The sequence below is a fragment of the Halichoeres trimaculatus genome, unplaced genomic scaffold, assembly GCF_033239565.1.
Source record: "Halichoeres trimaculatus isolate MK-OKI-2021-1 unplaced genomic scaffold, fHalTri1.1 fHalTri1_scaffold_5, whole genome shotgun sequence".
Taxonomy (NCBI): Eukaryota; Metazoa; Chordata; class Actinopteri; order Labriformes; family Labridae; genus Halichoeres; species Halichoeres trimaculatus.
In genome coordinates, this window is record NW_027437183.1 from 5,918,417 (window position 1) to 5,940,687 (window position 22,271).

Consider the following 22,271-nt stretch of genomic DNA (forward strand, 5'->3'; position numbering starts at 1 on the left):
GAAAATAAGACATGACCTGGAGGAGAGGAAAAGCACACTGTGTATGATTGAGAGCAGCATGTTGATCTTTTTTCTCTATTTTTGTTTAACAGATTCGCACAGCCAGGGGTGCTTCAGGATCTCGTCTTAAACTACTGCGCTGCTCAACGCTCCAGTGAGTAAATCTTACCACTGACCCCCGGCACTTTGCTGCATGAGAGAAGAAGAAGATGTGACAAAAGACACACTGTCTTCTTCTAACCTCTTGCCGCCTGTGCTCAGCTGGCATCTTCTCGGCTTCCTCAGAGAGACAAAGAGGAGCTTTGAATTCCTCTTTTTCTGATTAGATATCAACCACACACAAGCTCCTTCACTTTTCAGATAAGGTGATGCAAGGATGGAGCAAGCGTACCTTTGCATCAAAAGCGTGCTTGAAGATTTCACACAGAGTTTTGGCGTAATCATGTGACTTGCCCGTCTCCGTGGCGAACAGTATGGTCGCCTTCACCCTCTTTGCCATGGCCTGACCCATTAGCTTGGCCGAGAACTTCACAGCCCTGCAGAGAAATAGAGAAAAGTCCAAGTCTCAAGCAAGTCTCAAGTTTTTCTGTTGTGGGAAAGTCGAGTCAAGTCAAGTCACAAGGTTGTCGAGTCGAGTCAATGGTTATATCTCAGGTTTATATCTTAAAGAGAGAATTCTCATCTTCCTAAAGTAAATGTCAAAAAATACCACAGATTAGTCTGCAACTCTGCATGGATTAAAACATATACTTTAAGGTTATGATGGAGAGGTATAATTATATGTTAAAGGTCCCATATTATGCAAAAATCACTTTATTGAGTCTTTTAGTGAAATTTGTGGGTCTTTGGCTTTCCTCCCAGCCCACAACATGTGACATTTAATGACAAAACCTGTACTTAGTAGTGCTTGTGAATGTAAAATCCTGACCTAAAACGAGCTGTTTGGAATTTCCGGGATTTGCTGACGTCAGCAATTCCCTTTTTTGACCAATCAGGAGAGTCAATCAAAAGTCAATCAGAATGAAAGACAGCTTTCGCCGACAGCCTTGAGTTCACCGTCTTTTCTTTCCTTGACTTCCTCCCACACTGTAAAACTGGGATTCAGGATCATCTGATGGATGCTGCTAATTCATTTATTTATTGATGTAAAGTTTTCTTCTTGTTGTCTATTGTTCTGTTGTGCTCACTGTGTGAAACTTTCCTGCTGCTGTCTTGGCCAGAATTCCCTTCCAAAAGAGATTTTGTGCCTCAATATTTCTTGTACAATAAGAGCTAAAAATAGAAATACAATCACAAAGCTTCATAGCTATGGTATAAATAATAAGTGGGCTACTGAAACTACTTTTCAGAGCCTCAAAGAAGACAGGATTTTAAGTGGATTTTTATAAGATGGATGCAAAGCCAAACGCAGAGTGAGTACAGGCCTTATTTTCAAATGCAAAGTCAAGATCAATAAAGCGAGAATGAAATTACTGTATACCAGTTTTTTATGTGTTTTTAGTTCATTTTATTGGTGTTGTTTGTTGTAGCGGCTTTCAAGGAACAAAAAATGCTGAGAGGCTGAGGTTGGGCCTGGTAAAATGTCCAGCTCATTATCACAAAAAAGTCACCCTTTTATTACTGAAGATAATTTAATCATAATGAACTGATTTTAATGTGAAAAAAATGATTTTAACAGTGATTTAAAGGATTACGGTGACCCAGCTCATCCCCTCCTCTCATCCACGCCACCCAAGCCATGAAAGGTGACTCCAAAAAAGGAAATCACCTTATATCTCCGCCCCCTCCCAAGAATCAACCACACACAAATTCTGTTTCCATCTGTTTCTAAAACAAATTTTTGAAGCAGATTGGCTATCGCAGCCATATTGGAAGTGGCAAGGGCTTCGAGTACAGCTGTAGGGCACCTGTCAGTCACGTGAACTGTGCTGTGCCTCTGATTGGGCGAGCTCACAATCTTAATATCCTCTGTACTGCCAGGTTAGAAAAAAATTCACCCTCAACAGCGGATTTTAGCACTTCCGTAATGTCTCATATTCTAAGATTGGAGGTTGCTGCTTGCTCTGGATTTTCAATCTACACTCCTGCCAGCTTTCATCCAATCATCACCTTCGACAGGAACCCTACACTGACGCCCATCCCTAATGGTGTGTTTCATTTACATCAGAACTGGGAACTGGGAAGTGGGAAAGATATCATCTCCGAGTTAATAGCGTTTCAGTTGCCAAGCCGGAAAAACTTGCCCCAACCTAAATGCATCCTTGTGACTGTGAGGGAGTGGAAGAGTAGGTGATTTTCCATGCTGGATTTGAACACAACATTGCAAGGTTATATACTGAAGAATAAATAAGTTAAATTGAAAAATTAAGATTTTATTTTTAAACAAATTTATATTTTTTACCACATAAATGCAAAAAAGTACAGAAAATTGGTACCGTTGAGTACCGAAACCGGTTGCCAGGTGCTGGGCATCGGTACTGTATCATTTCAAATGTGAAAGGTACCCATCCCTATGCGACAAACACTAGTCAGAAATGCTAAAATAAACAGAATATAACAGGAGCTTCACTACTGATTACACCCGGGGCAGCCATCTTTGATTGTGAACTTGGGGGCGGTGTGGATCCACTGACTTCCCAGTTGGAAATTTCAACCTCAGGGGGTTTTCCAGTTGAACTCTTGAAACTCGTAAATTCCAACTTCGGCATACAAATGGAACGCACCACAACCAACCAGCCAAGCCAATTCTTTCCCTTACTTCCCTCATTCAACTCACTCAACTGCCTATTCACCACCACTCTCTTAAACTGTTGGAAAACGAGACCTGTCTGCAGTTTTCTTTTGGTGGATAGGTGAATATTTTATCCATAATTGTAGATACAAAAACAGATATATGGGTTACATTTGGTCTTCAACCATGCAAATTACAAATATTTATCTGTTTTCCAAATTTCTTTGTTGCCATAAGACCCCATGATATGTCTAAACCAGGAAAACAACCACAGGTTGATTCAGAAGACACAGCATCGCGGGTGCAAAGGTGGTCTAATTTTCAGCTAAATTAATTACTTTAAGCCTGTTATCGTTGTTTATATCTGTCACTTGGATTCTGCTGGGGACTCCTTGAACAGAATACATTTTTTATCTACAATCTACCTTGCAATCTTCTTGTACCCACTGAATCCAGAGATCTCACTTCTCTGACTAAATATTTGTTGTTGAGGGTAATGTGGTTCTCTTCAGCAGCCAACAGATTTTATGTCAAGGTAGCGGGCGGATAACAATTGTGATTAGCTAGCTTGTCATATCCTCAGGGTAATTATACTAATAGCAGATAATACACACACACTTACACACACTCTAGTGAATGCATGTGCATTAAAAACGACGACAAAGCTTTGATTACTCCCTGAGGGGTTGATTGGATGAGTTTCACTGCTGAGTACACTGGCTTCCTTCCCATGTGTCGAACTTTTGTCAGGGAAGTGATTATTCGTCACGGGTTGCATTATCATACACACATCATACAGTGAATTATCTTTGACATTTAAGGCCCGCAAATTAACCTTGAGTTAATAAATGCAGGTGTGAATCACAACCATAACAAAGCAAAACGATGTGGTATTCAGGTTTTTCTGTATGATTGCACTCACTTGGCAAGCTTCTTGAATCCGATAGCTCTTTTCTTTGTGGGCGTCCCATTGACTCCTTTCCACACATGAGTATTCCAGGGGTCAGGCTGGTGCATGTGAGCAGAAATGAGAGGCTGTTGTTATTCAAGATTCAAGGCAATTCAAGGATACTGATGATATCTGTGAAATTCTTTGTATTATAGAACTAATTTAGTATAAAGCAGCTGCAGCTCCCAATAAATTTACACATCCCTGGCCCTCTTAAACACCATCTAATGACTTTCCACTTTAATTTACCTTAACGACTTTCTTAATATAGGAGAGCTGTTTACAAATTAATTCAATGAAGTTAACCCTTTATCTCACCTGGTACTCAAAGGAGGGGCTGAGGCGGTAGTTGAGCATTTCTTGGTGGAACACAGGTGTAATACTTCCTGACATGGGAGGCACAATCCACACCCAGTCGCCAGGGCAACCGCCTCGCACCCTGTACTCATTCTCCATATGCTTCATGAAGGACTCTGTAGCTGAGTGGTGGTCGACTATGGTCACTTTGCAGGTCTACAAAAATGAGGCACAACCAATACAGCAATCAATGTATTTTTCTCTGTATTATTATTGTTGCTAGGCGCTGGCCCGTTGTTGCTGCTTCTTTTCATTGTATGGTTCATTTGTTGGTCGAGGACACCAAACTGGTTTTGTCTTCAGTGAAACTTTTTACTATTTTTGCTCCTGTGTTTGTCTGGAGATCCTACATGTAACCATGGCCGCATTTTTTGTATAATCAGCTGTTAGCAGCCTGTAGCATGTCAATGCTAACTGGTGCAAGGCCAGATGTTTTCCCACAAGGTGAGGAGAAGGAGGTGAGGACGACGTGCTGGTTTTCAGGTGTGAGCTAAGAAGTAATGACATCGACCTGTCCTTCCATCCATCGTTATTGGGAACACAAGATCTGTCTCCAATAAGATGGACGAGCTAGCCATGCTAACCCAGCAACAGAGGGAATATGAGAAGGTAGAGTAGCATGCAAGCTGCCATCATCTATCTTGTTGTGGACCTTTTTGCACTTTCTTACTTTTTTTTCCTTGATTGCTACTCTGACTCCTTAACTTCCCCTAAGGGATAAAAAAAAGTATTTTCTTTTATTATTATTATTGTTGTTGTTATTATTATATTATTACATTGGTTACAGAAGTAAAAGTGTTAAATACTTTTGAGCTGATCTGAAATGTTTTATGCCTGCTTACATTGCTGGTATACCCATGAGTGACTAGCATAAGCAGCTGCCTGTAGAAATGGACAGATCAGTTGTGTAACACTCTGCAGAAAAAAGACCCGAGTAGTTTGCAGAAATGTTTTGAAAGGCTGTCCAAACACAGGTGAAGTGTTTCTATAAATGAACAACAACAACAACATGTGCGTACCTGGAAGCTGTAGAGAACAGCAATGTTGACCTCCACTAGTGCTTGGTCTTTCCAGAGGGAGGAGGTCTTCCTGGTGTCTAAGGCCATCCTGTTTGCAACCTCCTACGAAACACAGAAAAGAAAAAAGGAGTTATGATGCCAAGTGAAAGCTGCTGTTCTGGTTGATAATTCAGCTTTTGAGTTGCTCCATTTCCTCTTGATTTAAGCTTCAGAATAAAAAGAATTTGCAGTTATATTTTTTTTACCCTATTTGTTAATTTGTTAAGCCAAAATCATCCTCATGGATTCTTCTTGAGCATGTTAGAAAGGAGGAAAACAGAAGCTAACACGTGTGTCTGCATAAAATTAAATCAGCAGTGACACAGAGTTGGTATGTCACGCCTGTGGAGCCTCATAAAGTGCATTTTAGCTTCAGTTGTGTTGTTAAAACGGAAGATAAACCAGATGTAAGATAAATAAACACAGATGGTCAGGTCCTTTAATTATCCAACTTTGATTTGAGCTAAGTAACAAATCCAGTAAATTGTTAATTTTCATTACAACAAAAGACTCGGAAACACTTTCTGTATGGTCTTCAGCTTCTGTGACAGTCTATCATTAAAATGAAGACTTCTTTTTAAAGTCCCTCAAGTTGTTTATATAAGTGCTTAATGAGGAAGGCTGGCAATTAATGATTCTCCGAACAATGCACGCAAATTATAGAAGAGAACAAAACCTAAAGAACAAAACACGAGTGTATAAGCTGCTGTTACTAACAAAGCCCAACATGATTACAGCACTTGTCAAAAAATCAACCACTGTGTCCTCAGTTGCTCTTAACAGTTCGACAACTTTGGTCCTTACTGTTCACAAATAACCTTTTCTTTGCTTGCAGGATTATAAAAAATGAAGCATGTCCTCCTTAAAAGCTCACACATTCAATTTGTATCTTTTTTATTTTCTAACTGAGGGTATTGATGATTAAAGACATTCACATCATTTTTTTTTAATTGAAATAACATCACATCACATTTTTGCAGTAAAACCTGCCATCCCCATACTTCACCTCCTACAACATCAACAGCCCTGTGTAAAAGAAAATACAGATTTTAATTCTGTCTAGATGAATTCAGTTAACTGCTAACTTGCAAACTCAAAATACAACCTTAATATTTGGCAAGACATTAGAAAAAATACAAAAAAATGATAAGTTTAGCAAAGTAATCCATACATGTTATGAAATCCTAGTTTATTTAAAATTTTTTATCACTTTTGCAAATTTTTGCAATCCAAAATTGTTAAACATTTTTGCACTTTTTAACATTTTAAATTATTGTTTTAATTTTATAACTTTTTGTTTCAGTTTTATTTAAATTTACTTTTAATTATTTTATTTTTTGTGAATTTTTGAAATTGTTGCAACTTTATAAAATTTCGAACATTTTTACTCTATGCAAATTTATTAAGCTTCAATTGATTGAATTTTTTAAGTTGCGTGGATTTCAAATTTTTTATTTTGTTTTGCCAATTTTTTAAATTTCAAATTTTTAATATTTGCATTTTTTTTATTTTAATTCATTTTTTTATATTTGCAAATTAAAATTTATATTTGCAAACATAATTATTTTTATCTATAACTTTTTAAATTTCAAATTGTTATTTTTTGGTTTCAAATTTACTTTATTTTTTTCAATTTTTAGATTTTTTTGTCAATTTTTGTAAGTTTTGCAAATTTTACTTCTTGTAAATTTATTAAGTTTCAATTAAGTAAAAAAAATATTTCAATTATTTCTTTTGTTTTAATTTGTGAATGTAAAAATGTATACTTTGTTTTCTGAATTTTTTACATTTCAATTTATTCTTTTATATTTGCAAATTAAACTCAAACTAAAGACATCATCTGCAATTATATGAATTAAAACCGCTTCTTGTTAGTCATTCACTAGATTTTACCTATGGTTAGAACATTTATAACACTCACTATCTTCATCGTGAAGACAAAGTAGATTTTGTGGCTCTGCAGTTATTTCAGTGCAGGTGAGCTGAGGCTAAGGTAGCTCTCATGAAAGAAAAGGTTGCTTCTTTGAATTATCATTAACATGTGAAGAGGGTAATTTTCCTCCTAATAGTGTTCTAGTGAGGAAAAATGGCGTTCTTGACCGAACACGTGCTCACCTATGTACAGGCTTCTGTCAATCTGTGCCCTGGATTCTCATCCCTTGTTTTCATGGATCAGGACCCAGTCCTTTGACGCAGCCCCTTACCTCCAGAATGTTGTAACGTGAGCTGTCGCAGAAGTCCCTCACGCCAATCTCTGTGCCCATGTACCAGCCACTGAAGGGGCAGCCGGTGAACTCAAGGCCGCCAATCTCTAGCAGCATGTTGGCCACTGCTGGCAGGCCGTACCACTTCAGGTTCAGGTCCTTAAACCAGTCATACCTTGGCATAACAAACAGAGAAATGATGTCAGTAATGTACACGGTTGGGCACAGATAGCTATCCTCATGACACAAAGAGTGCAGCCAAAACCAACATTAACACATGAAAAAACAACACCCTGACAGCTTTTCAGAGCTGGTCAGAGCAGCCAGGGCGTAAATATACCTCCTTGCACCCTCTAGAGGGATTGATAACACTGCTTTCAGTGTATTATTTGCAGAGCTTGGTCTAATCTAGTGTAATGATGAGACTCTGTTGGTGGTCCCGGTCTGTGCCAAGCTGCTGCCAGAGCTGAGGGCCGGTTGGTGCAGGGTTTGCAGCACAAGATGCCAATTTCGGGGGAGTCTGGCAGGGAGATCAGTGTGTCAAGGGATTATGAGATGCTCTTTGTAGCGTGTAGCACTTCTGTGATAGCTCTGTGTGCATCTGGGCATGTATGTGCAGAAAGCAGTGTAGTAATAAAATTGAGTGATTATGGAATAAAGAGATTGGATACAGCGGCTTAATGTTTTAACTCTCAAGAAGCCAGCGCAGTTAGAGAGAAGTTTGCTTGCAGGAAAAGTAAACACATAAGAATGAAAACCTCACTAACGAGCCCCATGGTTACCACAAAACCTGGCATAGCAACAGAGAGAGCATGGCACCCCGTGTTTTCTGGGAACATTCAGCACAGTCGGATTGTGACGATAACCCAACAAGACTTCTTGGCTCTGCAGTCTCCCATTGTTTAAAAAAGTGTTGGTAAGGAATGTGTGAGTGGGTGGATGTCTTTGGTGCAGCCCCCTCTCTTCTTCTTCTTCTTCCTTCTTCCTCCTTCTTCCTTGAATGCTTCAGAAAGGCAGCATTACTCACTTTGGGTGTGTGATTGGCACCTCCAGGACGAGGTCTTCGGGGATCTCGAACAGCTCAGGGTCATTCCCGTTGGCTTGCAGCAGGAGGGGGAGGACATCGAAACGACCCTTCGGAGCTTTCCACCCCAGCTGCATGCAGATCTGGTGACCAAAAGCAACATGTGAGCTGAGAGTAGAGGAAACAAAAAGTGAGATTGTGCTGCTTCAGCTTGAGAAATCAAAACTGAAGCTCCTTCTCCTGGGTTACCTCGGTGAACTCAACGTTTGCAGGGTCACCCAAAATATGTCCATCGAGCTGTTTGTAGCCTGCGTAGCGGATCAGCTGACTGTTCCACACACGATAGTCATGTTTGCCATCTGTCCTCTGTGGAAATATGGTGATGGCTGACCTTCAAAACACAAAAGATTGAAATTTGACTCATTAAATGAGATTCTTCAGATTTTCTACAGCAACATCCTAGAATAAGATCACCAATTTATTTGTTATTCTGCTGGAGAAATGTGCTTGATACTTCCTTTCTTGCTTTATTCAGCAACAAATGTAGTAAAAGCCAAAAAATCTTCTAACAGATTTCTGACTCAATCATTCTGCATCCATTTTTCACTTCATGAATCAGCCCAATACCCAACACGTAGTCGCGTTCCTGCACTGGCTTCATTTTAATCATGTTGCATTAAGCATAAGCAAGGCCACGATACCTTTGCCCTGCTCTACATGACAGCAGTGTTTTGATGCCATGACCTGGTAAAAGTGAAAGGGTCAAAGTAATACTGCTAAGCTGGTTATAAGTCGCAGAGGAGTGAGAGCAGCTGTGGGAATCTGGGCCAGCTGTGTTTGCTGTGTCCATCTGATGGAAACTGTCTCTCTGTGCCCGTGGAGACTACAGTACACGAGGGAACAAATAGACATTTTTTCACAGTGTTATTTTTTTATGCAGAAAACAGATATTAATGCACCTCCTCCTCGCCGTACCACCATGGGGTTCAAAGCCTTTAGCTGCTCCATCCCCTGCCTCTTGAACTCCATTCTCAACAGCACATCTTTCAAAACTTGCATATCAACTTTGATTCCAATTCACTACAACTGTTCACTATTAATTATACACACTGTGAGTTTTTGTGGTTAAGCTATTAAGTTATTGTTGTGCTATTTGTTTTATCGTGAGGTGACCTTGAATGTTTTAAATGGGGGCTTATAAATAAAATTTACTTTTGTTATCATTATTGTTACCTCCACCAAGAAGGTTATGTTTTTGGGAATTTGTTTGTTTGTCTGTAAACAACATAACTCAAAAAGTAATCAACAGATCTTGATGACATTTTCAGGAAATGTTCAAAATGGGATAAGGAAGAAGTGACTCAATTTTGGAGGTGATCCGGATCACCGTCTGGGTCTAGGACTTTTTTAAAAGATTCTCTATCATTGTGAGATAGGGCCGTTTTCACCACATATGTGTATATAACTCCACCATAAATGGTTGGATTGCTTTGCAAAACAATACAAGACAGGGTCACTATAATTTTTGACAGATGTAAAAGTACGATCCAGATCCTGGTAATATTCTGGATACTAAGATCCGGAATACGAAATATGCACTGGGTCATCATCATTTTTAACACTGTCAGGTAATGAATGATCGTACAAACCTGCAACTTACACCAAATTGTAGCACACAGTCTGCTGAAAGGGAGTATAACATTAAAGTCGGACTAAAGTGTTGTGACAATCACAATATGCTTGGCAGAGGTCAGAGCTCTATGTGTGCTTTTCTAGTTATCATTATTTCTATTATTATTATTATCATTATCATTATTATTATTACACAGTGGAAATTTATGTGTAAGAGATAACATATGGTCAGTGGTTCACTTCGGGGTCCTGTCAAAACCTGATGGGGTTCTGTAACCCATAACTACCTGCTTACCATGCAATATATTTATATATTTATTTAATTTGTTTATATATCTATTTATTAATCTTAAGTTATTTTTGGGGCTTTTCATAGAGGAGAGGACAGTGTATAGAGCAGGAAAGGAGGCAAAAGTGGTGAGCGACATGCAGGAAACAGGCCACAAGCTGGAGTCGAACCCAGGTCCCCCACTCAAGGATGAACCTCATGGGGCGGGACCTAAACCACAAGGCCATCTGTGCCCTGCAATATTTATTATCTGACCTTTATTTTACCAGGTATAAATGTTTCTCATATTGTCATTTACAAAGATGACCTGGCCAAGACGCACCAGCAGGAAATTTATACCATCTGTCTACTACCTTAAAACACAAACATCCTGTCAGAAAACATTGATTAAGAGATTGTTTTATTTATTCAAGGGATTTGCTAATAAAATGTTACAAAGGAATCCCAGTGATGTGACTGCAGTCAGTGTTCAAAGGGCCTGCTATGAATTTTTCCCTTAACATTAACCCTGTAAAGCCTGACCCATCAAAAATAGCTAGAAAATTCTATATTTATTCGAAGTAACAATTTATATGTTATTCTTACCGCAACTTCTTGAACATTAGAAATTATTTTTTTGACCAAAAAAGTGTGTGCACTTTCATGATTTCAGCAGCCATTTTGCAAATGGCCAAAATACAACTTCATCTGTCTGCATTGGTATGACGATCCTCAAAGGGGTAGGGTAAATTAGACATTTTAACAGGTTTTTAAGGAAACTGATGTATCAAATATGATGCATTTGGAAATAAAGGGTAAACTTTCATTTCTCCTATTTCTCTTTAAAAATAAACAAATGTCTTGTATCTCAGCTGATGTCATCACCACCACTCATGGTTTAAGTTTCTTTGAAGAGACAAGTAGCCTGAAGTTTCTCTGACCTGCTCTGCTGCCATCACTAGGATTGTTTGACAGGATCCAGTATGAAAGCATCTGCATTGGTTAGCCTGTCAAACTAACGCTTCAGCCACCTTGTTTACCAATATAATAGTCACGGTTTTGCCTCGCAGTCTGCCTCTGCTGTTACGCATGTAAGTGAATGTTAATAACCATTATTATTTTTTACCATTTGACCAATCAGAATCAAGCTTCTTACAAACCCCAAAGATCAGTAATAACAGATACTAACAGCTTGGTCTCCTTCAGAATAACAAATACTATAACACATGCTGGTTGGTGTAATTATTCTGCACATATTAATATTTACCCACTCTGTATAAAGGCGCAATAAGCTGTGACTAATAGCCATGAATAAGTTGGAGCTAATTGCTTGATAACTGGCTCATCAGTCATTTCACTTTGCTTTAAATAACACTCTGAAGCAGTGGTGGGCATGAGCTGCTGAGAAACCTGAGAGCATTATTTATTTCTATCAAAGAGCCCAGAATCGGTTCACGCTTCATTTATATTTAAAACAGCAGGCTAGCCTTGTTGGTTTGTTTCTAAATGAGCAGTTTGGTGAACATATTCTGAGATAAACTGACTTTAATTTATTGTTAAATACAAAGAAAGAAGGGGGGCGCTGCTGGCCTTGTAGTTTTAGCTTCTTTTCTGAGACTACAGCGTGTCCCAGCTTCAATCATTTGCTGCAAGTCTTCCCCAAACTTCTACTCCTCACACTTCCTGTCTCTCTTCAGCTAGTCTGTTATTGAAAGTGACAATAAACCGAAAATGCAAATAAGAAAAGACCAGAAAAAGTACTTCTATTGAACTCCAAACACTTCAGTAGGGAACTCCTTTTTCAGAAAGTATGTGCTGTTTTTAAACCCATCAAATCCAGCTTTTCTCAGCAGCTGGCACTCAGTCTTTCTTGCATTATTGAATGAGTCTTCTTTGAAGTATGACTTTCACTCTTGAGCTCTCTCTGTTACAGTAATATCAATGCATCAACTTGAATGAGCCAAATAATTCTGTTTCCACTCTGCCAGGATGTTACTCCACCAGCTTTGACCAACATGTGTATCTGAGCTGTCCCTCTGAAGGCCAGGCTGAGTTTAGTAATGACTCAGAAGCTACCCATCATCCAAGAAGTAAATAAGAGGTGTCACATGTGATCAGCACTTGGCAGAAAGTGAGCGTGCTCTGTGGAGCTCCTGCAAACGACTGCTAGTCGTTAGCAGGGTCCAGCACCTCGCTGACAGGGCCGTGATTGGTGCAGAGACACATAAAGACAGACAGAAAGCAGATAGTGTCAGAGGCAGCATTAAGACGCGGAGCGCACACTGACAGATGGGACGGCGGGTCAAGTCAGGGTAGCGAGATATCAAGAGGGGTGATGAGAGACATGGAGCGACAGATGGGGAGAGGAACCCGGGCAGAGTTGAAAGAAAGGAAACAATGGACAACATAAAGAGATGAGACTTGGGTTTTTACCTCAGGTTGCCTTTGTTGGTAGCATATTTGATGTGATTACAGATGTAGTTGTACATTCCATGAGCTGTTGTGCAGTCTCTGGCATCAAAAACCTGGGGAGCAAAGACAAAAATGAAAAGTTGAAATTAGGGAAGCACAATATATTGGTATCAATATCAGTATCGGCTGATGCGTAAAAGTGAGCCAATATTTACTCATTAACTGCTGGCCATTTTCAGAGCATGTCAAACGACCCAAATAATATTGTTTTCTCTGACTATGTAAACACCAAAACTACCTAAGAAGAGTGGACTCTCTTCTTTAATGTCTCTCTTCCTGTTTTTGATCCAAAAAACAGACATAAGATTTTTTTTTTTTAACTATATTGATATTGGTAAATATCGGTTATCGGCCATAACAGCAATATCAATATCGGATATCGGTATTGGCCAAAATTTTCATATCGGTGCATCCCTACTTGCTGTGCTGTCAGGCAATTAAAAAATCAAATTAATTACAGCATTTGTAATTAATTAATCAAATTAATCACATTTTAATCTTATTTCTGCTTAAGGTCCCCAGATAAAGAATTTGAAGTATAAGACATTACTAAGTTATAGCACGATCAAATAAATACACAAAGAAGAGAATATTTTTATATCCAAGTTTTTTTTCAAGTAGCCAATATTAAAATGTCTGTGTTCGCACAATATTATTTGGGTCTTGAGAGATCTTTCAACATACTCTGAAAATGGCTGGCTGGCAGCGAATGAGTTGATTGGGATATTTTTTATAATGCATTATTTTGCGATGTAATTAATTAATCTAGTTAACATGTTAAAGTGACATCCCTACTTTTAGCATAAAACAGCATCTTCACAGTGAAGCCAAAAACGTGGGTAATCTTAAATTCCCATCAGGGTGTTGCTTTCCCAGTTGCAAAATTAAGTCTAGTTGTATGAAGCATTCAACTGGTCAACCAGTATAGAGGAGTAGCAATGCACACCAAACTTCTTTCTTTCAAATTTGATCACACAACCAAGTTACTGGATGACCAAAATGCCAATATGCTACTTCAAAACCCTTCTCTACCTGTAGTTTGGACCACTGGATCCTCCCGACACATCTAGCAGCATTTCTCCACGCATGTTTGGCTCCATAAATCAGTTCAGTGTCTTTGAGTTGGTAAGTTCCTGAAGCTTCGATCTCCTTGGTCACCTCCTCCAGCCTGTCCACATGAGCCTTGGAGCCATACCTGTAGATGAGAGCAGGTTCACTGTCAAAAGCCTTAACTAGACACCGGTTCACTTCTGGAACTCAGAGATAAAGCTGCTAGAAGAATGAAAACACTTTAAAACACTGTTACCTTCAAAAAAGCTTTTAGAGTTAATCGAGCTGTTCACCAAGTTTATGTAACACAGAGGTGAAAGTGACAAACACATTTACAGAAACTAGGGGGCTAAATGCCAACTCCAGCTAGGTGTTTTTGGTGTCTTTCTGCAGTTTGTTGATCACATTTTGTTGGAAAGAAGAGCCTGAGCGTTTGGTTATTTCATGCCACAGAGCGAGCCAACAAGCGAGCAGTGAGGTTGAATTGAGAGCAGATTGTGAAGGACCATAAAGCCCACAAAATGCCAATCAGATAGGTGAGAACAACAATAAAACTCTCTGCTGGTTGTAACTCTCTTCAGAAGAGAACATCAATGTTGCTAAGCAACCTTGTGTTGTGTGAAAGCACTCCAAAAACTGTGCCGCTCTCTTCTTGCTGTTATCTGTGTTTGTGGCTGAAGTTGCTGAAGTGTAAGTACTGATCAGAAATCCTCCTTTAGATCTGATCCAGATCTCAGTGAGGAAAACAGCTGTTGGTCTAATAAAAGGTGGTTTGACCCTGCTGTTGCCCCTTCAGTGCTGTGAGGTTTGGATTTATTGATGGTCCTCCTTTAATTCTGTTTAGAAAATGGAGACACCACACAGCAGTGTAACTCTATAACTAATGATCAGTTTCTAGCCTAAGAAACAAATCTATTCTGTATACCACATGGCCCACCATGCCATTTTATGTCAAAAGAGCGTATTGACCATAAACTACATTTCCCATAATACTTACAGACTATGTTACCCACAAAGTGACACCATCCTGCCACTACACTGCAAAAAAACAGAAATCTTATTGATTTTTTTTTGTCTTATTTTCAGTAGAAAATGTCTTTTTAGACTAAATATGAGCCGCATTAACCCGACTAGTCCATAAAAATGTCTTGTTTCAAGTTATTTAAAGACAAAAATTAGGTCTGATGTAGGTCTGCATGTAACAAGTAAAAAAAATCTGCCAATAGAACAAGAGAAAAGTTACTTGCATTAAAACATTATTCCTGTTTCATTGTCAGATTTGTTTTTTTGCTTGTAACAAGCAATTCAGACCTCATTTTTGTCTTCAAACAACTTGAAACAAGACATTTTTCTGGACTAATCAATTGTCTGTGGCTCATATCAAGTATAGGAAGACAGTTTAACTTAAAATAAAACAAAAACACTTAATAGAATATCAGTTTTTTACAGTGTATTGCAGTGTTTTCCTATCAGTGCCCAAACTGTCCAGGAAGAGAAAAGTTGATGCCGAGTAAAGGCTGTTTCAGGAAAAATGGGAAGGCCAATATTTGTTTTTGCTTCAAGGAGAAAAACCCATATGTCTTTTGTGTTATGAGGCCGTGGCGGTTGTCAAAAAGTACAATCTATGTTAGCATTTTGACACCAAACACGGAGCTAAGAATGCTAAAGTGACCCTTCAAGACAAGCAACAAACAGTATGAGATTTTCGAGAAAACCACAACCAAACAACGCGGCAGTGAAAGCTAACTTTATTGTGGCCGGAGAAATTGCCTACACTGCAAAGTCTTTTTTCAGGGGGTGCATTTTCTAAGCAGTAGTTGCATTTATTTCACATTACATTAAGCAACATTTTATACTCTTCCAGTTACATGTGGCTATTTGAGGGTAACCATCATGCTAATGTGGCCCTCAATGAACATGAGTTTGCTGTGTACAGTAGATTTTTTTCTCTATTTGGCGTTTGTAGAGTAATGTGGTAGTGAAGTTTCTTATCTCTGCCTTCTGACAAAGTAAATTTAACATAGTATTGAAACCGACGTATGTTATCTTAATCTGAATAAACATTTCTACACACTGTAGCATTGCACACAGTGTCTCAAAGGCTCAAAAGCCAAACTTGCCTACAGAACATCAGCTGCTCTCAACACCAGACTATCAGCTGACAGCTCTGCTGATTAGAATCTAAACATCTGATTGCTTTCACAGCCGCTGTGCAGCCCATCTCGATACCAGCTCTTCCTTTTATGCTGTGACTAATTTTACCCGGGTCATATATTTGCTGCTGCTCTCCCTGCTTTGACAATTTTTCTATGCACATGAAAGAGGCAGGAAGTATACTAGGCTCTGGCTTTCCACATAGGCACATGGAAGGGCAGGGAGCTCCTAGGAAGAAAAACTGGAAATTAATTGCGCAACAAGATAAAATTTTGATAAAACGTGAAAGAAGCCTGGGCATGTTTGCCCCTACAATAAATCTGAAAAAAGCTACAGATCTCATCCTGGGTCAAGTTCTGTTATTCTAATTTTTGTTAGGGAAATCTGCAACACTGTAATATGTGACATGGTATAGAGTGAGTAGGCATTTACAGCACATTACAGTATCCCTGACAGCCCAAAGTATGCTCTGCTTACCGTCTGATGGAGGTGTAGTACTGGTCTATGAAGTCAGTAGCCAGCGGAAGGAGCTCGTCTTTGGTTCTGACTTCATCTGGCTTGCGGACGTGCTGGTTGGGCACCATAACAGAGCCGATGCAGACATTCTCAGAGCAGATTGGCATCTAAAAAAAGCAATCACATGACAGACGGGAGGGTTTTTTAAAAAGGTATTACCTCCACTGTTAGGGTTTCATCCCTTTCTGGCCCTTTTAGTGCTATAACAGTTGATGCCATGTATTATGTCCTCTGCTGAGTCACATGACTAGCTGCACGGAACTCCTGATCAATGTGTGACATCATCAAACAACTGCAGCAGAGTGAATGGTGAAATTTTGTCACCAAAATTTTGGAAACAACTCCTCACAGAGGCCACAACTTTACACAAATCTGTGTAAAGTTGGGATAGTTTGGTAGGAAATTGTGTCAGGAATCCATTCATGTAATTTTTAAAGCTGCCCGATTTTTACTTTTTTCTCTAGAGGCCCAAATGCGGAAGCCAGCACAAGGTGGAGGGAGGATTCAAATTCACAAAAGTTTACATTTAGCACAGCTGGCAGCCCAATGCTCTAAGACATGTCTGTAATGTGTAACATTGGTAAATCCTGGTTGCGTCCCGCCAGTCATATACCAAGCAGAGCTAATATAACCTCACTCTTCATTTTACTGATAGACTCTCAAGTTTGAACAGACCACTGCAGAATAACTGCTGACTGTGGGTTGGGTTGAATATCAGCACAGTTTAGCCCCTGTGTTATAGAGTGATACAGCCCAAGCTAAAGGCTAATTAGCCTTTAGCTCAGGCTGTATCACTCTCCCATTTAGCTTTCTTCTGCTCTTCTGTCCTTTTTCTGTCTGACAGTTAGACTTCAGTGTCCACCATCACTACAAATCAATCACATAAATCGTAGCATATATCTAGAAGTGGGACTTTTTCAAGATCACTTTCAAACTCTGACTAGAACCACTACTGTGGTTTATCTTCCCTGCAAAATGCAAGTTAAGAGCGAGAGGATCATGGCATTTGGTGCAATACGCTGACGATTCTAAAGTTTCCTTTAAATATAATACATTCATGTGAAATAAATTGAACATTTTTATCATAAGTCAGAGCGTTATTGATGTTAAGTTCCGGACCCTGAATGCATGTAAAAGATAATAACTGTTTTACAATTCCTTTCATCATATCGCTCACAAATGGCTGGCACGAATGGGAGTGAATGAGTAAGTCAGTGAGTCATGGATTGGTATCCTTCCATGAAGCAGAGACAGGAAGACAGAAAGAGCAAGAAGCAAAGACAGAGACTCAGAAAACAGACAGATGCACAGAGAGAGCGGCTCATAGCTGAGAGCAACCTTGTGTGGTCAGTTGAATGTGATTAGAGATGAAGTCAGCTGTCGCTTTGGTTTGCCTAAACGTCCTCATCAGCTCAAAGTTGGAGCCAAAGACTGAGCCGGAGCAGCCGACGGAGACGACAGCGCAGGCGTGCAGGCGAAAATCTGACAATGACCCCAGTGCTGCTAAAATTGGCTTGTGACTCTGAACCACACACTTGTACAGTCCAAATACTTAGACGTGGGCTGGCAGTCTGTCCAAAATAAACTCCCCTCCGTGTCCGCTCAACACTCCCTGGACAAAAACTATTGGACAAGTCAACAAACACGCAATTTCAGCTAGTCAAAACAATGGGAAATGGGAAAGGAAATTGAGTTGAGCATATCAAGAAGAGATAAAAATAAAACAATGATACAGATATAACCCAGAGCTCAGGGACGGTGACTGACAGTAAGAAGACAACACTGCTACAGAAAATCATGAACACTAAAGATTGGACAACATAAATGGGGAAATGGATGAGTAGAGCAGAGAGTGTTAAAAATAAAACAAAGGAATCACTTGTGCTCCAGCACGTCCGCTCATCATACCGCTCTGGGCATTCATGCCAGCCAGCTGTCCTTTTGGAAAAAGACGGATCATCCTCCAATACAGCAGCGTCTGTGATAAATAATAACTCTGAAGAAGCTACTACAGGCCATTCATCGGGATGCACAGCGTGTCCGATAAATCACCAAAGTAATTAGACGGCTGTTTGCTGTTTACGAATGGCTGCAGTGTTTTGGGGGGTAGAATTAGTAAACGGTGGGGTTCACCTTGTCCCTGCAGGACCGGCTTACTAACAAGAAGAGGAAACTATGGCTGCATGATAAAATGGAGGGAATGGATGAACCAGGGGGATGATAGATGAGGGGGATGGAAACAAACCACAGGAATACATTTTCCCCCCAAGACTTGCATTTAGATGATGACTTTTGTGGTTTTGCACAAGTTGACCTTAGTATTTCAGATTCACGTCAAAAATCAGGCCCGGGTCTATTTTCATACAGCCCCCAGCTTTCATCTTCATTATGGGACTGAAATTAAAAATGTCTCTCAATAAAACCAAAGTATAAAAGTAAAATACAATCACTGGCCACTTTATTAGGCACCCTGTCCAACTGCTCAATAACGCAAATTTCTTAAGCGCCAATCATATGGCAGCAACTCAATGCATTTAGGCATGTAGACATGGTCAAGACTATCTGCTGCAGTTCAAGCTGAGCATCAGAATAGAGAAGAAAGGTGATTTAAGGGACTTTGAACGTGGCATGGTTGTTGTTGCCAGACGGGCTGGTCTGAGTATTTCAGAAACTGCTGATCTACTGGGATTTTAACCAACAACCATCTCTAGGGTTTACAGAGAATGGTCCCAAAAAGAGAAAATATCCAGTGAGCGGCAGTTCTGTGGGACAAAATGCTTTGTTGATGCCAGAGGTCAGAGGAGAATGGACAGACTGGTTGGAGCTGATAGAAAGGCAACAGTAACTCAAATAACCACTGGTTACAACCGAGGTCTGCAGAAGAGCATCTCTGAACGCACAACACGTCCAACCTTGAGGCAGATGGGCTACAGCAGCAGAAGACCACACCGGGTGACCCTCCTGTCAGCTAAGAACAGGAAACTGAGGCTACAATTCACACAGCAACACCAAAACTGGACAATAGAAGATTGGAAAAACGTTGCCTGGTCTGATGAGTCTGGATTTCTGCTCCACATTTGGATGATGGGGTCAGAATTTGGCGTCAACAACATGAAAGCATGGATCCATCCTGCCTTGTATCAACGGTTCAGGCTGCTGCTGCTGGTGTAATGGTGTGGGGGATATTTTCTTGGCTCACTTTGGGCCCCTTAGTACCAACTGAGCATGGTTTAAAGTCCACAGCCTACCTGAGTATTGTTGCTGACCATGTCCATCCCTTTATGAGCACAGTGTACCCATCTTCTGATGGCTACTTCCAGCAGGATAACGCTCCATGTCATAAAGCTGGAATCATCTCAGACTGGTTTCTTCAACATGACAATGAGTTCACTGTACTCAAATGTCCTCCACAGTCCCCAGATCTCAATCCAATAGAGCACCTTTGGGATGTGGTGGAACGGGAGATTCTCATCATGGATGTTCAGCCGACAAATCTGCAGCAACTGTGTGATGCTATCATGTCAATATGGACCAAACTCTCTGAGGAATGTCTCCAGTTCAGAAAACACATTAGAGGACAGAAGACCGGATTAAAGTTATGACATGGAGTGGGAAAGGTGAAAATTGCTGCAAAAAACTTGTTAATGATGAAGGATCAGAAATATTTGGGTCTAAAAAGGTTGTTTGCAGGTCAAAATAGCGTGAATATGAAAAACAATCCTAATAAAATCCAGATCCTCAACCTGATATAAAAACATCTTGACACATTTTCCCATATCGCCCACTAATGGTGAACATTTTCCTTGGTCAGAAGCAGAGTTTGCTTGTGTTTACACAGCAAGTTACTCTGCAGAAAACTGACCACTGATCATCTGGTATCAAGAGACACCTGAGGGATGGATGAGGTTTGATTTCATCAGTCGGTAATGATGGAAGATGGATGTTACACACACTAAATCACTAAAATAAACGATAGGAATGGGAAATTCTTATGTTACTTTCACAGTTGGTCATTTTAAAATAAGGTATGCAGCCCTCTTTGAAAAATAAATGCAATGTTGGATTGCATGTGAATCTATGAATCATAGGGAGCATTTCTTTGTCATGCATGTTGTAAAAATATCTATCAAACGTCACATTTCATTCCTCAGCTTGCTGAAAATGCTGAATCATCACAGGACCACCTGACTCACTGTATTACAGTGTCAGCTGTCCCCATACGTTTCTCCTTTTCTTACTGACGAATCCCTTGTTTCATAAGCTTCACACAGGTTTCTGTAACTCCCTTCCTCTCTGGATAAACAGTAACGAGCTGAATAACCGACATTTCAGGCAAGAGCTCTTTACTGTATGAACAGTTAGTGTGAAGCAGAGAGAAAAACACGCCATGCTGTGCCATTATTCTTCTGTCTACTTGACTTGCAAATGATGTGTTGTTAAGCCTGCAGGCTAAATGTTTCCAAGTCAACCAATGTATGTATTTGATGTTCATTAGGGCCTTAAATATACCATTAAAGCCACAGATATCACATGTGCCACCTCAGTGAGTTGACCTGAAAGCTTCACATGCCTGTAAGATTACACACAGGCTGACTCACAGGGGTTGTGCTTTTCTCTTTTCAGTTTGTGAAGTCATGTTTTGATTTTACAGAAGCCTGCAGAGAAACTGCAGTTATCTTTAAATGCTTTTCCAAGATCACAGTTTATTTGAGTATTTTCAGGAACAATCTCCGCTCTTTAGAGAAACTGAAATACAGCAGTTACTTAAAGAAAAGTTGTTTTTTTCTAATTACTTTTTTTTTTTTTTTGCCAAAGGTCAAAACTGCCCTGAGAACTGGCAGAGCTAAGTGTTCCGTTTTGATATCAAATGCATTTAAACTTTTTCACCCCCTTACTTTATATTGAAATGATGTATTGAAATGATAGCAAACACCTTCCAATGTAATGCAGCAAAAAAGGTTGTGATACATTTGATCAATTTTTTAAATGAGACAAAAATATGATATTTCACCTTCTACATTAAAAATTGGAGCAGCTTTACTTTGTTTGTTTTTTTGGTTGTCTAGCACTAAAAAAGTAAAAAGTACAAAGTGAAAAAGTACAAAACCTGCAGTTCCTTGCGTTTCCTCTTGAGGCTACAGAAGTACTGCAGATTACAATCGATTGTAAAGCTACACTAATGAGTTAAAAACAAAATTCAAAATTTTTATTGAGAAAAAAAATGAAAAAGAAAAAATCACTTTGAAATCTGTGAGTTGGCGGAAGACATCAGCAAGTGAAAAGTGATATCCATTAGACAACTGTGATATATAAAGACATAAACTTGTCAATAGACTGGGTCCTAAATGTCATAAACTTTGCTCCAAACCAACTTTTTAACAAGCCACAGAAAACAAATCCAGGTTAAGAATTTTGATGTCCCTGGTGTTTCAGAGTAAAGTGTAACCCTGTTAACTGGTGACTGTCAGGCAACAATTACTGACATATTCTGAAGGTCTCAAGTTGGCATGGTCACCAACACCATTAACCGTTGTACGGTTTTGAAGCCGAAATACCCCCGATAAAGGCGCCACCATTGACAGCAGCTGTGAAGCCAGAGTCTGTACGGTAGAGGCTATGAGAGAATCTGAGTGGAGACGGGTGACAAAAATAATATTTTTTTTCTTTTGGGAGTCTAATCTCATCTTGGCCCTCCCTCTCAAAATATTTTACAATCCCCCCAAAAAATACACAAGAATGGCAGCCGCCAATCATCGTTAAACATGTCGTAACGCCTCGTTTTTAACCTCTCGCTGATGAAAATGAAACATTTTAGAAAAAAGAGGATTTTAATACTAGTAATGGTGTCTTCAAATC

General features: G+C 39.6%; 1 protein-coding gene across 1 annotated transcript in view; it reads right to left on the minus strand.

Annotated features, from left to right (window-relative positions):
* Positions 1-22,271, minus strand: part of nos1 (nitric oxide synthase 1 (neuronal)) — a 76,391-nt gene that overhangs the window by 38,777 nt on the left and 15,343 nt on the right. Inside the window, exons 5-14 of the mRNA XM_074669961.1 lie at positions 16,377-16,522; positions 13,728-13,890; positions 12,657-12,748; positions 8,573-8,714; positions 8,327-8,466; positions 7,300-7,474; positions 5,057-5,158; positions 3,999-4,193; positions 3,654-3,739; positions 392-536 (exon numbers count right to left, since the gene is read on the minus strand). Of these exons, the coding sequence (XP_074526062.1) occupies positions 392-536; positions 3,654-3,739; positions 3,999-4,193; positions 5,057-5,158; positions 7,300-7,474; positions 8,327-8,466; positions 8,573-8,714; positions 12,657-12,748; positions 13,728-13,890; positions 16,377-16,522 (1,386 nt within the window). The remainder of the gene's footprint in view (positions 1-391; positions 537-3,653; positions 3,740-3,998; positions 4,194-5,056; positions 5,159-7,299; positions 7,475-8,326; positions 8,467-8,572; positions 8,715-12,656; positions 12,749-13,727; positions 13,891-16,376; positions 16,523-22,271) is intronic.